At 39.8% G+C, this 14,680-nt stretch overlaps 1 protein-coding gene across 2 annotated transcripts in view; it reads left to right on the plus strand.

Moving 5' to 3' along the window:
- GAREM1 (GRB2 associated regulator of MAPK1 subtype 1) overlaps window positions 1-14,680 on the plus strand; it is a 199,362-nt gene that overhangs the window by 170,412 nt on the left and 14,270 nt on the right. For both annotated transcript variants that reach the window (XM_032245395.1, XM_032245396.1), the window contains exon 4: window positions 4,823-5,995. In XM_032245395.1, coding sequence (XP_032101286.1) covers window positions 4,823-5,995 — 1,173 coding nt within the window. The remainder of the gene's footprint in view (window positions 1-4,822; window positions 5,996-14,680) is intronic.

The raw sequence follows: 14,680 nt of genomic DNA on the forward strand, positions 1-14,680 counted from the left end.
CAGTGTTGTGGGAAGCCTCTTGTAAAACCGTATCTCATGATAACTCACTTACTATCATGAGAACAGCATGGGGAAAACCATCTCCATGATTCACTTATCTTCACCTGGCCCCTCCCTTGATACATGGGGATTATTACAATTCAAGGTGAGATTTGGTTGGGGTCACAGCCAAGCTGCATCAGACAGCATTCCAAAACTACTTGGATTATTTCTCTTTCCCCAGAGTGGTTATTTTATTGATTTGAAATACAGTTGGATTTTGTATTTATTTCCAGTTGCATTCAGTTTTAAAAGAACTTAAATAAATTTACAAGAAAAAAAAACCATCAGAAAGTAGGCAGAGGATATGAACAGATATGTTTCAAAAGAAGACATTTATGTGGCCAAAAAACATGAAAAAAAAGCTCATCATCACCGATCATTACAGAAATGTAAATCAAAACCACAATGAGATACCATCTCACGCCAGTTAGAATGTCGATCATTAAAAAGTCAGGAAACAACAGATGCTGGAGAGGATGTGGAGGAATAGGAACGCTTTTACACTGTTGGTGGGAGTGTAAATTAGTTCAACCATTGTGGAACACAGTGGCGATTCCTCAAGGATCTAGAACCAGAAATAATATTTTACCCAGCAATCCCATTACTGGGTATATACCCAAAGAATTATAAATCATTCTATTGTAAAGACACATGCACACGTATGTCTTTGCTATTCTTTACAATAGCAAAGACTTAGAACCAACCCAAAATGCCCATCAACGATAGACTGGATAAAGAAAATGTGGCACATATACACCATGGAATAGTATGCAACCATTAGAAAGGATGAGTTCATGTCCTTTTCAGGGACATGGTTGAAACTGGAAACCATCATTCTCAGCAAACTAACATAGGAACAGAAAACCAAACACCGCATTGTTCTCACTGGTAAGTGGGAGTTGAATAATGAGAACACGTGGACACAGAGTGGGGAACATCACACAGTGGGGCCTGTTGGGTGGGGGACTAGGGGAGGGTTAGCATTAGGAGAAATACCTAATGTAGATGACAGGTTGGTGGATGCCACAAACCACCATGGCACATGTATACCTATGTAACAAACATCCATGTTCTGCACATGTATCCCCGAACTTAAGGTATCATTTTTTTTTAAATCTTAAAAAATTCTTGTCAACCTAATTTTTAAAATGTGTGGCACATTAGCATACATCCTTGAAATCAAAACTCTGTGGCAAGGTATACTTAGAAAGGTGTCGTTTCCTCCCTTGTCTCTAGCTACAGTAAGTAACCAGTTTCATTATTTTCTGGTTTTTCTTGTGTTTCTTTTTATTTTTTATTTTTGGTAACAAAAACAAACAGAAAACATATGCACTATTTTTTTTCTTTCTTCTTAAACAAAAAAAAGTATACTGTATAAACTTTTTTTGCACTTTGCTTTTTTTTATTTAACAATATATCCTTGAAAGTTATTTCATATCCATTCCTTGGACTCATTATTCTCATTCTTTTTTGTATAGTACCAGGAAGTGTGTGTCCCATAATTTATTCTGTCAGCCTCCTATATTTGAGCATTTAGATGAGTTCCAATATTTTGCAAAGATAAATAATGCTGCACTGAATAACCTTATACGTGTGTACTTTTGTATTGTTGGAGGAATGTATTCAGGGTAAATTCCTAGATGTAGGATTGCTGGGTGGAGGAATAAATGCATGTCATTTGGCTTGATGCTGCCAATTTCCCCACCACAGGGGTTATATTATGCTGTATTCTCACCAGCTATGGACAAGGATGCCTTTTACCCCATAGCCTTACCAACTGAGTGTGATGTCAAGCTTCTGAATTTTTAATCAATGTGTTAGGTGAGAAATGGTATCTTAGTGTAATTTTAATTGACATTTCTCTTATGAGGAGAGAAGTTGAACATCTTTTCATAGGTTTAAAAACCATTGTGCATCTTATTAGTTAATTGATTTTTCATATATTTTGCCTGTTTTTCTCCAACACTTTTAGTCTTTTTTTTTTTTTTTTTCTTTTTGAGACGGAGCCTCACTCTGTTGCCACACTGGAGTGCAGAGTCGCAATCTCAGCTCATTGCAACCTCTACCTTCTGGGTTCAAGCGATTCTCCTGCCTCAGCCTCCCGAGTAGCTGAGACTACAGGTGCATGCCACCACGCCCAACTAATTTTTTTTTTTTTTTTTACTTTTAGTAGAAACGGAGTTTCACCATGTTAGCCAGGATGGTCTTGGGTCCTTACTTTTAAAAAGCTGCTTGTATGTTAGAGATACTAGCTCCTTATCTGTGATATGTTTTATAAATATTTTCAGTCTGTCATCAGACTTTTGACTTTATTTCTCTGCCATCCACATACTTTTTGAGTCAAAGTAAACACAAATCAGGGCTTTTGATATGAGATCTGAAAATATAAAGACACAGAAATTAAAAACAACATAGTTACAGTGAGAAAATAGACAGAAAGGTAGCTAAGACAAATGGCCTCAAAATAGATGGACATATAGGTACATATTTGAATGTATGTATTTTATGAAGTCAGTATATAAAAATTTATATATTTTTAATAATTTATGATATAAAAGTATATAATCATATACAATAAAAGTGACACTTTTATTGTATAAGATTATATACTTTTATATCATAATTATATACTTTTATATCAAATCAGTTATGAGAGGGATGGCTATTTAGGAAGTGTACTCGACACTCAGTTAACTTACATAAATAAATAAATACCACCTTAAATAATCCACCAGAGTAAATAGAGTTACATTCTGTGTTGCGCTAGTGGTTAGGATTCAGAAAAAAATAAATAGAGCTATAAATAGTACTCATAGCAAAGTACTAAAAGAAAACACTGGAAATTATACCAGCGTTTCTTAACCTCAGCACCACTGAAATTTTTGCACCGGCTAATTCTTTGCTGTGGGGAGTTGTCCTGGGCATTATAGCATATTGAGCAGCTTCCCTGGCCACTACCCACTAGATGCAAGCAGCAGCTTCCCCAGTCATGGCAATCAAAACTGTCTCCAAACATTTCGAGAATATCCTCTAGAAGATACAGTCACTCCTGGTTCAGAATCATGAATCTATATTATCTCAGCTAGAAGCATAGCACACAAGAATGAAATCACAAAGCAAAATTTTGAAAATATTGACTACTTTTTTAAGAAACAACTTTAATAGTTAAGCTATAAAATTGTAATTCAAACAACAAATGGAAAAATACATAGTATAAATGACATTACATTCTCATTACATAAAAAGCAATCAGTAAGAGATCTAAATAATCAGATAAATACGGAAAAATGAATATACCAATAAATATATTTAAAATTAATAAAAGAATAAATTCAGTATTCATGCTTTACCTCTCATACTGGTAAACATGAAATAAACTTTAGTGTGAGTATAGGGAGACATAATTTCATAAAGTGGTAAAAGTGTAAATAAGTATGTTGAGGAAAGCATAATGGGCAGTGCATATTAGACCTTTCAAATATATGCATATTAGTCAGGTGTGGTGGCTCACACCTGTAGTCTCAGCTACTCAGGAGGCTGTGGGAGGCTTCCTTAAGCCTGGGAGGTCAAGGCTGCAGTGAGCTGTCATCAAGCCACTGCACTCCAGCATGGGCAGCAGACCAAGATCCTGTCTTAAAAAACAAAACAAAAATACATGAATAGTTTTTGTCCCTGCAGTTTTTCTGGTACTTTATCCTAAGGGAATAATTGAGCTGTAAAAAGCTCTTTGCAGTGCTATTTATAATTGCTATACAATGGGAAAGCCCATCTATATTTTTATCTAACAGGAAGGAACTAGTCAAATAAATTAATGCACATTCATACAAAATGGAATACATTAGGTTAGTATTACTATTGATGAAGTATCCCCAGGGAAATGGATAGATTATAGTTAGAAACTCAGGTAACAGAATTGTGTATATCTGTATCTATATGTATCTCTGAGATAGATAGATCAAGTCCATTTCCTTTTTCTATTAAATTTTACAGATAAAAGTTTTTCATTTCTATATTTCTGTTTTCTAATATTTCTTCCAATTAACATAAATAATGGGTGTATAATTTTTTAAAATGGAGAAATACCACATTTTTAAGTTCTTTGTTTCAATTTCAAATTTTAAAAATTTAAATAAACAAGGAATTTTCTACATTGTGTTCATGAAAACATTATTTATAACCAAAAAAGAAAAAATGACAATACCCCTGTTAATATCCATATGATAGACTACTCTGCATATATAGAGAGAAAAGAGATGTTTATAAAATTCTAAACTAATAACATCTTGAACAAAAAGTAGTTATTGTTAACCACATAAGTATAATAAAAGAAATGAAGTGCCTAAATTTAGTATTAAAGAAGAGCATAGCATTTTCCTCTGTGTGTGTATTTGTGTCTTTTTTTTTTTTTTTTTTTTGAGATGGGAGTCTCACTCTTGTCACCCAGGCTGAAGTACAATGGCGTAATCTTAGCTCACTGCAACCTCTACCTTGCGGTTCAAGTGATTCTTCTGCCTCTGCTTCCTGAGTAGCTGGGATTACAGGTGCCCGCCACCACATTCAGCTAATTTTTCTATTTTTAGTAGAGATGGAGTTTCACCATGTTGGCCAGGCTAGTCTCAAACTCCTGACCTCAGGTGTTCTGCCCACCTCAGCCTCCCAAAGTGCTGGGATTACAGGTGTGAGACACCGTGCCTGGCTTGTGTGTGTCTTAATAGGAAGTTCTTCTTTGCGTGAATAGATCAAAGGAAATGAACCTAAAATATGACTTATTATATTGTAGGTTGCTTCAGGTGAATGCAATGAAGACACTGAAGTTTACAACATCACCCTGTGTACTGGGGATGAACTCACTCTAATGGGGCAAGCAGAAATCCTTTATGCAAAGACATTCAAGGAAAAGTCACGACTCAATACAATCTTCAAAAAGATTGGGAAGCTCAATTCCATCAGCAAGCTGGGAAAAGGCAAAATGCCGTGCCTCATTTGCATGAATCACCGGACCAATGAAAGCATTAGCCTTCCATTCCAGTGCAAGGGCAGATTTAGCACCCGGAGTCCCCTGGAACTTCAGATGCAAGAGGGCGAACACACCATTCGCAACATTGTGGAAAAGACCAGGCTTCCTGTGAATGTGACTGTGCCAAGCCCCCCGCCGAGAAACCCGTACGACCTCCACTTCATCCGTGAAGGGCACCGCTACAAGTTTGTGAACATCCAGACCAAGACGGTGGTGGTTTGCTGTGTGCTGCGGAACAACAAGATCCTCCCCATGCACTTTCCTTTGCACTTGACTCTCCCCAAGTTCAGCCTCCCAGAACACCTGGTGAAGGGAGAGGGATGGCCCGAAAGCCTGGTCCATCACTGGCTAGGTATCTGCCAAGAACAGTTCGACATCGATGAGTATTCACGGGCTGTCCGTGATGTGAAAACCGACTGGAATGAGGACTGCAAGAGCCCCAAGAAGGGCCGGTGCTCTGGCCACAACCACGTGCCCAATTCCCTCAGCTACGCCCGCGATGAGCTCACACAGTCCTTCCACCGACTCTCGGTCTGTGTGTATGGTAACAATCTCCATGGCAACAGCGAGGTGAACCTTCATGGTTGCAGGGACCTGGGAGGAGATTGGGCCCCCTTTGCTCATGACATCCTGCCGTATCAGGACTCTGGTGATAGTGGGAGCGACTACCTTTTTCCGGAAGCTAGTGAAGAATCAGCAGGTGTCCCAGGAAAGTCAGAACTTCCCTACGAAGAGCTGTGGCTGGAGGAAGGCAAGCCCAGCCATCAGCCTCTCACTCGCTCCCTGAGCGAGAAGAGCAGATGTGATCAGTTTAGAGGTTCTGTCCGATCCAAATGTGCAACTTCACCTCTTCCCATCCCTGGGACTCTGGGAGCAGCAATGAAGTCTTCAGATACTGCCCTACCTCCACCTCCAGTGCCTCCCAAATCTGAAGCCGTAAGTCATTTCTGTTTTTGAGTGTGGTGTCAGTTTTTCTGTCTCTCTGCTCAGTCATCCACTAATTTATTTTCTTAAAGGAAAAAACCCCAACCTAAGATTATCAGAGTGAACAAATTTGTTTAGTTTGGAGTGAGATATATGTGTTAGCTCGATTATTTTTGACCAGTTAGGAGTTAGAGTTTTACTCTATGTCTGATGAGAGTTTTAAACAAGACTTTTGCTGCTGCCTGGAGAATGGATTATAGGGAGGAGACAGTGGAAGGTGGGAAGCAGAGAAGAGGTGACTGCAGTAACGTAGATGTGAGGTGGTGAGGCCTTGAACCATGGCAGCTCGTAGTGTCTGGCAGAGAGAGATGGCTGCTTCAGACTGTGTTTCACAGGCAAACTCAACAATATTACTTGTGAATCGGATGTCGGGCATGAAGGAATGAGAGAAATCAAAGAAAACTCCTAGATTTTTAGCCTGAGCAGCAGAATGGATATTAGCGTCATTTACTAATACCCATTCTGGGGATATTAGTAAATGACGCTAATATCCATTCATGGAGAAGACTGAAGGAGTAGTAAATTTATTTGGTGGTAAGAGGGGAAGTAGAGGAAAATCAAGAGGCATCAGCCTCATTTATAACTCTCTTCTATATCCCTGAAGTTACATTGAGATGAAAGCATAGTGGATGTGCTAATGTACACACACACACACACACACACCCAGAACCAGGTGCCAGGATAGTTCTGTTTAACACCTTCAACATAACTCATTCAGAGCTTTATTTTAATGTAAAACTAAAATTTCAGTATAGTTCTGTACAGAACAAGAGAAAGGGCCCTCAATTTTGACCATGTTCTTCGATTGACAGCCACCCTGAACCTTTGCCACTCATTTTTTATCACTGAAATTTTATTGTCCCTGAGGGAGAAAGGGTTAGAGGTATTGAGTGTAATTCTATTCATTTATTTGACAATTATCTATTACAGTGACTTCCTTTTTTCTATCTCTAGAAGAATCCTTTTTTAAAAAATTATATGAATCCCAATATATAGAAGATTTCAAATGAAAACCTACCTAACCAAAGCACAGATTGTGGGGAAGGGGTCTTCCCCAGGTCCTTGTCCACTTTCTACCCCTCTTTGGAACCAGGTCACATCTTTGGAACCCCAGGGCTGTGCAGAACCTGGTTTTCAAAAACAGTGGAATTACTGGGCTAGATGCTAGAAACACAGTCATCAAGAAAACCTGGACTCTAGGTCCTCGTACTTCTCAGTTTTACAGGGAAGGTAACAGATGAAAAGAAATGACTGTTATACAAGTTAAAAGGTAATAAACAATAAGAAACTGAGAGAGAGAGAATATGTGGAGAATTCAGAGCAGACAGAGAAACTTCTATTGGGGGATGAATGAGAAGAGCCTCCATGGAGATTATGACATTTTAAATGCATTTAGAAAATGTACATGAATTGGAAGAATAGAGAGATGAGAAAGAAGGACATTCCATACAGAACAGCATGAGCAACAGCTGGAAGCTGGGACAGCTTTAACACCTAAGAGGGAAAACAAGGAGTTCTGTTGGGCAGTTGAATAGGGCTGGATAGAGTACAGGAAGGGCAGTGGTGGCTGAAAGGCTGGCACCAGGGCATGGACAGCCCTAAGTGTCAGGCAGCAGTTTGTGCCAACTCCATGCTTAGCTGTCCATAAAGAGCCTTCATTGCTGCAAAGCTTTCCTGAGAGAGGATCCACCTCTGGCCCTTTGTTGCAGGGCATGAAAGTTCCCCAGCAGCTACAGGTCCGGACTTGCACCTGCTCCTTACAGGATCCTCTGGGGACCATCAGGCATAAGCCCGGAGATTCCTATATGCACTAAAGATTGTAGACTATTTGGGGAATTTAATGGTGGAGTCGGGGTCCTTGGTCCTTGTGTTTATGTCTGCAATTCCCTAAGAATGTTCATCAAAAGCCAGGTAAAAAGTAAGGGGGCACCCCTCCAAACAAGTACTCCTGAAACCTGGAGATGTCTTAGCTCAGCTATGTATTTCATATTACTTGAAGGTTGGGACTCTGATCTTCAATAGAAACATGACTGCATGAGCTTTTCCTATTGAACTTGGGTCCTACCTGACACACAGTGGGGTCTTATGTTGGTTGACTGACTTACGGACTCATCCGAGATGGTCACACCCAGAGTCATTTATGTAACCAAGTCTAGAGATGAGACACTAGTGTCACTTGTTTTTTCTGTGGCTAATGAAAGATGAGTAAGAACATAAATATTAAGAGGTCTAACTTTGACACTGGCACTAAAACAAAAATGCTAAATTTGAAACTAAAAGCAAATCTCACCGAAGGAAAAAAAAAATGACCTCCAGTCTAAGCTGTAATTTCTTATGACGTAGGAGAATCTTTTCAGAGTCTGTCCAGTGTTGGTAGAATGCTATGCACATAAAGACTTTTATAAACACCTGTAACCATTTAATTTTGTTTTTTAAAAAAATTTGGGCATTTCAAATGAAGTCATATTTTTTATTGGTTCTGTGACCATGAAATGAATTTTCCATTTTTGGGATGTGTGTGGGATCCAGAGAACATCATAGTTGTTAGATGTGGCTTCAGCTTGTAATTTTCAAAAGGGAACTTTAATGGGGCATAAATTCAAGTGCTCCCACTGAATTAAGTAAAAGTTCTTTGGAGAGTTCCGGTGGAATGAGTCCTGGGAGGGAGATATGCCATGTGTCCAGCCAACTATCCTACCCAGTAATTACAGATGTTGGCTTCACCTAAAAGTTCACTAGATATTAGCTGGGAAGGTGACAATTCTCACCAGGTCCTTAGGAATAGAAGATGCCAGGGCAATGGAAAGGAGTCAGAGAAAGGGTGTCTTTTCTAGAAAGGGAAGCAAAGTTGGCAATTGGTGGATGCACTGTTTAGCCCCATTGCACAACCCAACCAACTCACCTTCTAGAGAGTCCATGGCTGCATTGCGGTGCATGTCGGCCTCTTTGCTTTTTGTTCCTCACTTTCAGCTCCAGGGTCGTTATTTGTGACATATGTTTGTGCTCTTTCCCTGGCAGATTTTGGACAGTCTTTGTTTCTTTCCATGAATGTGAGACTAAATCCCCCTTCAACAATAATGCATACTGCGCTTCTTGCCTTGTGCCTCATCTCTGGTATCCACTGGGCTCTGCTTGTCAGTCCTTTTCTGCTTGTATCTTAAACAAGGAAACCACACTGTGGGCCAAACAGAAAATCCTTGGGGGCAGAGTCATCCGTTTAACACTGTTTGTATATTTTGTTAATATACCTTGTGTATTAACTTGGATTTGACGCTCTAGCCCTCTTGTATCTTTATTTTTGATGCTCTAGAATTGTATGCTCTCGTCCTCTTATATCTTTGTAAAGATTGTTTAATAATTTTTATGCTTTGTTTTTTCTTCGAAACAAATTCTCACTCTGTTGTCCAGGCTGGAGTGCAATGCGCAATCTTGGCTCACTACAACCCTGCCTCCAGGGTTCAAGCAGTTCTCGTGCCTCAGTCTCCCAAGAAGCTGGGATTACAGGTGTGCACCACCACACCTGGCTAACTTTTTGTATTTTTAATAGAAGTAGGGTTTCACCATATTGGCCAGGCTGGTCTTGAACTCATGACCTCAAATGATCCACCTACCTCTGCCTCCCAAAGTGCTGGGATTACAGGCGTGAGCCACTGCGCCCAGCCATGTTTAATAAATTTTTAAACAAAACACTGACACTAACCTCTTTGGAATATGAGAAGCCATTCTCTTCCTAACGAGAATGTCACAGGAAAAAGTAAACAGTTCTTGATTCAAGAAATAGATAAGATGCAACCCCTAGAACTTTTGCAGCTGAGCCCAACTGAGGGAGCATACCTAGTCTGGCATTTTCCCTCTTTAGAATTTTGCAAGGTGTCCCCAGATCAGAATGACCTGACAGTCCCTCTTAAGTGAATCATCCTTATTGATCCATATGTTTATTCTAAACATATCCTCTGTTTCATAACATTGTAGGCCTCTATTCATCATTTAGATTTTCTGATATGTAAAATATTTACCCAGATGTACTCTACAAAAGGCAACTTTCAAGAGCAATCTTCTTTTCTCCCTCTTTAGAAAATGCCATTTTGGAAAGCAATGCTGGGAAGACTTTATATTACACAAGATTCTATAAATAGAGCATTTGACTTCCAGTCTGTTCTCATCTATGCAATGAGTTACAAATGGTTATCAAAACTGAAGGATCAGCCTGGCATGGTAGCTCACGCCTGTAATCCCAGCACTTTGGGAAGTCGAGGCAGGCAAATCACTTGAGTTCAGTAGTTCGAGACCAGCCTGGCCAACATGGCGAAGCCCTGTCTCTACTAAAAAAAAAAAAAAAAAAATAGCCAGGTGTGGTGGTGCATGCCTGTAATCCCAGCTACTTGGGAAGCTGAAGCAGGAGAATTGATTGAACCTGGGAGGCAGAGATTTCAGTGAGCTGAGATCGCACCACTACACTCCAGCCTGGGTGACAGAGCAAGACCCTGTCTCAGAAAAACAAACAAAAAACGCTTCAGGTTCACAACTCTTCTAAAACCATTTGTGTGGCAAATGGGGACCTCAGGCCCCAGTGATCAATGTTCTCCATCTATTTTTAGCAGCAGAAAAAGCACATTCCCTCTTAATTAGTGGTTGATATTACAGCAATTCCTGGTGAAAGGAAAATCATAAAAGTAGCTCTTTTGTGAACCACTGGTTTCAACCAAGTTTTACTATAGTATTGATGAATTTGTGAACCTTTGTCATAGACAGGGGTGCCCCACAGCTTATGAGAAACAGAGTTTAGGGACTGAGTTTCTAGATGGATTTGTGCATGTATTCATTCTTAGAAGGCGGAAGTTAATCATAAAGTTTATTTAATGAAGCATACTGTTTTGTTGATGTTTGGGAAAAATAAGACTTAATGAGTAAATTTAATGACAGATTGATGGGCCCAGCCTAGTAGGTGCTTGAAAAAAACTGATTGAACTATAGAGAAGTCAGTTGGAGCATCTGAATCTGCCTCAGACAGGCGGAACACTCGCTATGTGATAGGTAATTAGAGCCATGCAGCATCGCATCTGAGAGCTGCACATCGATTTCAATCCTCATGCTACCACTTTGTAGCTTCATACCTTGCACAAAATATTTAACCTCCCTGAGTCAGTTCCTGTGGGGATAAAAATATCTTCACTGCATTTTTGTACTGTACAAAGAACTTGGCACTTCTCCCTGGCACTTGGTAAACATTCAAAATAAATAGTAGCAATAATTTAATATAGGATGGATTCCAATTTAGTGTCAGGTAGACAGTCACTATATAGAGGTTTTTTCCCCACTGCTTTTCCTTGACTAAAGGATGGAGAGAGAAAGTCACACTTTCCAGGTACATAAGAGCCCTCCAAAGAGTCAGGAGGTGGGTGGCAATTGACATATCCACCCCGACAGCAGATGGGCAGAGCCAGCTACCACAGGGGTCAGTCAGCCTCCCATTCCAGAAGTGGGTGTGCTAGTTCATTCTGCTGGGTTTCTAAGATATTACAAAAACACTGGTTTTAAAAATAGCAAAACATTCTTTTAATCAGACTTTTAAAATGTCTACTTGGTAAGGTAGGTGTTGTTTTAGTTACCTAACTGTGGAATCACAAACTTTGTAATCATCCTAAACCCAAAAAAAGAGCTCCAGAAATGCTTGACATCCTGTAGGTCCCAATAGCATAATCTTTTAGTGGCAGAGTCGGGGGTTTTGAAGTACTGGAATGCCTGTGGAAAAGCCACATGAGGCTCTAAGGCTGTGAACAAGTGTCAGGAAACGGGTATTCCCAGGCAAACCCACACAGAAGTATCTAAGGTGAGAAGTGGTCTTGGATAACTGACTCCATTCCTCAGGCTTGGCCAGGCTAGCTCCTGGTGCTGCCAGATTTCATTACCTTGGATATGCCCAGCCTATAGAATTAGGGGCCTCACATGACTACCCAAGTTAAGAAAGTGCCATGAAATATGTTTGTTGATAATAAGCTGTGGAAAGTGGCTGAGAATTGATTCTACTCTGCATTTTTATTTTGTCTTTGGGCTTTTTCTCTCTGTAAAATATGAACATTAGAAAAGGTGTTGACAGATTTCCTCAACTCTGATGTATTAATATTTAAGCTTAGTGAGTATTTACTTTTTGAAATAACTGCTCTGCAAAAAGATACACTCAGGAGTCCACTAGTTAATGAGGTTTCCTAGGGCAATTGACATTTAATTAATTTTAATTACAAGCTTTGAGGAGTACTTTGTAAGAAAGCCACACCTAAGTTCCCATTTGTTAATTGAAATAAGCGCTAAATTATTATTGTGTTTTGGTAACTTTGAAATTAATTGCCTTCTGTTTCATGTAGGTTCCTTTTAAATGAAAGCTTCTAGACCACGCTGCTGTGTCCATTGAAAATCTTAATGATTAGAATGATAATAAAGATAATTATAATCTTCCATTGCAGCAGTCCCCAACCTTTTTGGCATCAGGGACCAGTGTCATGGAAGACAATTTTTCCACAAACCAGGGGTTGGGGGGAGAGGGTGGTTTTGGGGTGATTCACGTGCATTACGTTTATTGTACACTTTATTTCTGTTATTATTACATTGTAATATATAATGAAATAATTATACAACTCACCATAGTATAGAATCAATGAGAGCCCTGAGCTTGTTTTCCTGCAACTGGAAGGTCCCATCCTGGGGTGATGGGAGACAGGGACAGATCATCAGGCATTAGATTCTCATAAGGAGCGTGCAAAGAACTCTCACATGTGCAGTTCACAGTAAGGTTCGTGCTCCTATGAGAATCTAATGCCTCCACTGGTATGACAGGAGGCAGAGCTCAGGCAGTAATATGAGCGATGGGGAGCAGCTGTAGATACAGACAAAGCTTCATTGGCTCCCTTGCCAGCTGCTCACCTCCTGCTCTGCAACCTGGTTCCTGTCAGGCCACAGCCCAGTACCAGTCCATATCCCAAAAGCTGGGGACCCCTGTTCTATTGGATAAGTCCTGTTTCAAACCTGTACAATTAGGTACGTACCATTTGTATAAAATGACAATAATAGGAAGGCTATACACCACTTAAGTATATCTGTCATATGTTATACTCCTTGCTCAGGAAAAATCTTTACTCTGCCCCTCGATGGTATATATTTTCTGAGTCCATGAAAGCACCCTAGATTTTAAACAAGTACATCTTTTCAGAACCACTTGCCCCTCCTGCCACTGAGTGAGTGGCTGCCACTCCCTCCCCTGGGCCTCCCTTGCCTGAGGCTGGAATATTGGAGACCATTTCTGAGAAAGGTCTGTGTTAAGTCCTTATCATCAATGTATAAAAATGGTAAAAAGCTCATGCATCTGAGAATCAGGATTTTGACTGTAGATCACATTTGCCCTTGTGTAATTAGTCAAATAGAGGTTTATTTATTGTACTTTGTCATTATAAAACTTTAATTTCTGTTTGGCTGAAAATATCCACTGATGGTTGTGAGACAGGGTTATGAACTCTTTGTATAAAAGCCTCTTTATAAATAAGATTTCTTACAGCTGTAATGATTTTGTTATCTGGGAGTGTGGGAAGAAATGTAAAATACAGGGCAGAGGGCAGTCAGTGAAGGCAAAGTTACAAAGTTCAAGGAAGCATGGTTACAAAACTCCTTTCTTTGAATTGCTGACGTTGTCCTGCATTCGGCTTTTTAGGGAAGAAAATGTGCAAGAAAGGTGAATCTCATTTTAAATCAAGCTCATCTACAGTGTATGTATTTTCTTAAGCATTGTCGATATGGAAACAAAGTGATTCTTACTCCACCTAAGTATGCCACAATCTCTTTATTGATTGCCCACAATTCTGAGCAATGTGATCTTTGAGGCAGGAGGTATATTCCATCCCCCATTCCCCTGACAGGCATGTGACAGTTGATTCTAGAAGGTTAACTAAGGAAATACGTGGGTCTGTCAGCAGATGTCCCTAGATCCATTGTCTTTTCTGTAAGAGTCGAGCAGCCGCCACTGCTCTGAAATTGATTTTTTTCCCAAAAGGCTATCTGAAGACTGTAAGTAAAGACTGTGCTGGTTAACTGTCCTGTTTAGCTTTCTTAAGCTCTGTGGTCCTGTTAGTGACTGCGTGTGAAAGTTGTGTTTCCTCCACAGAACAGAGGAGTTGGGTGTTGTAAGAAACAAAGGCTTTCCAAGAAATGCTGTTGTACCAAAAAGCCCCCAGTCGTACACAACGCTGTTTCATAAACCCCTAGGAAGTGTCGGAGAAAGAGGTGTAACTGGAGAAAGAAATTATTTCATAGATAATATGTAGAAAATACCCCAATTGTGTGTATGTTTCCATTTTTGTCCTCCAAAGATCTGCATGTAACTCTGCTTTCCACTCGTGCACTGATGAGCTTCCTACTGTTCACAAATTCTCGCGCATTGTTTTCAACATGTGGCAATTTAGAGGAGACTTTGTTTTCCATTGTTCAAATTACTGATCCTTTACCTTTGCACAGCTCCCTCCCAACTAAGCAAGAGTTAGAACTGTAGGAAGGAGAGAAGGGGAAAAAAGGTTAAATGTCTATTCCAGGACTCAGGAAATGAAGTTAAGCTCCCTGGGCAGTATTCTGAAAGTAAAGAAAATAGTTCCGTTT

Source organism: Sapajus apella, unplaced genomic scaffold (genome assembly GCF_009761245.1).
Source record: "Sapajus apella isolate SASKATOON/1434 unplaced genomic scaffold, GSC_monkey_1.0 scaffold57, whole genome shotgun sequence".
Classification (NCBI taxonomy): Eukaryota; Metazoa; Chordata; class Mammalia; order Primates; family Cebidae; genus Sapajus; species Sapajus apella.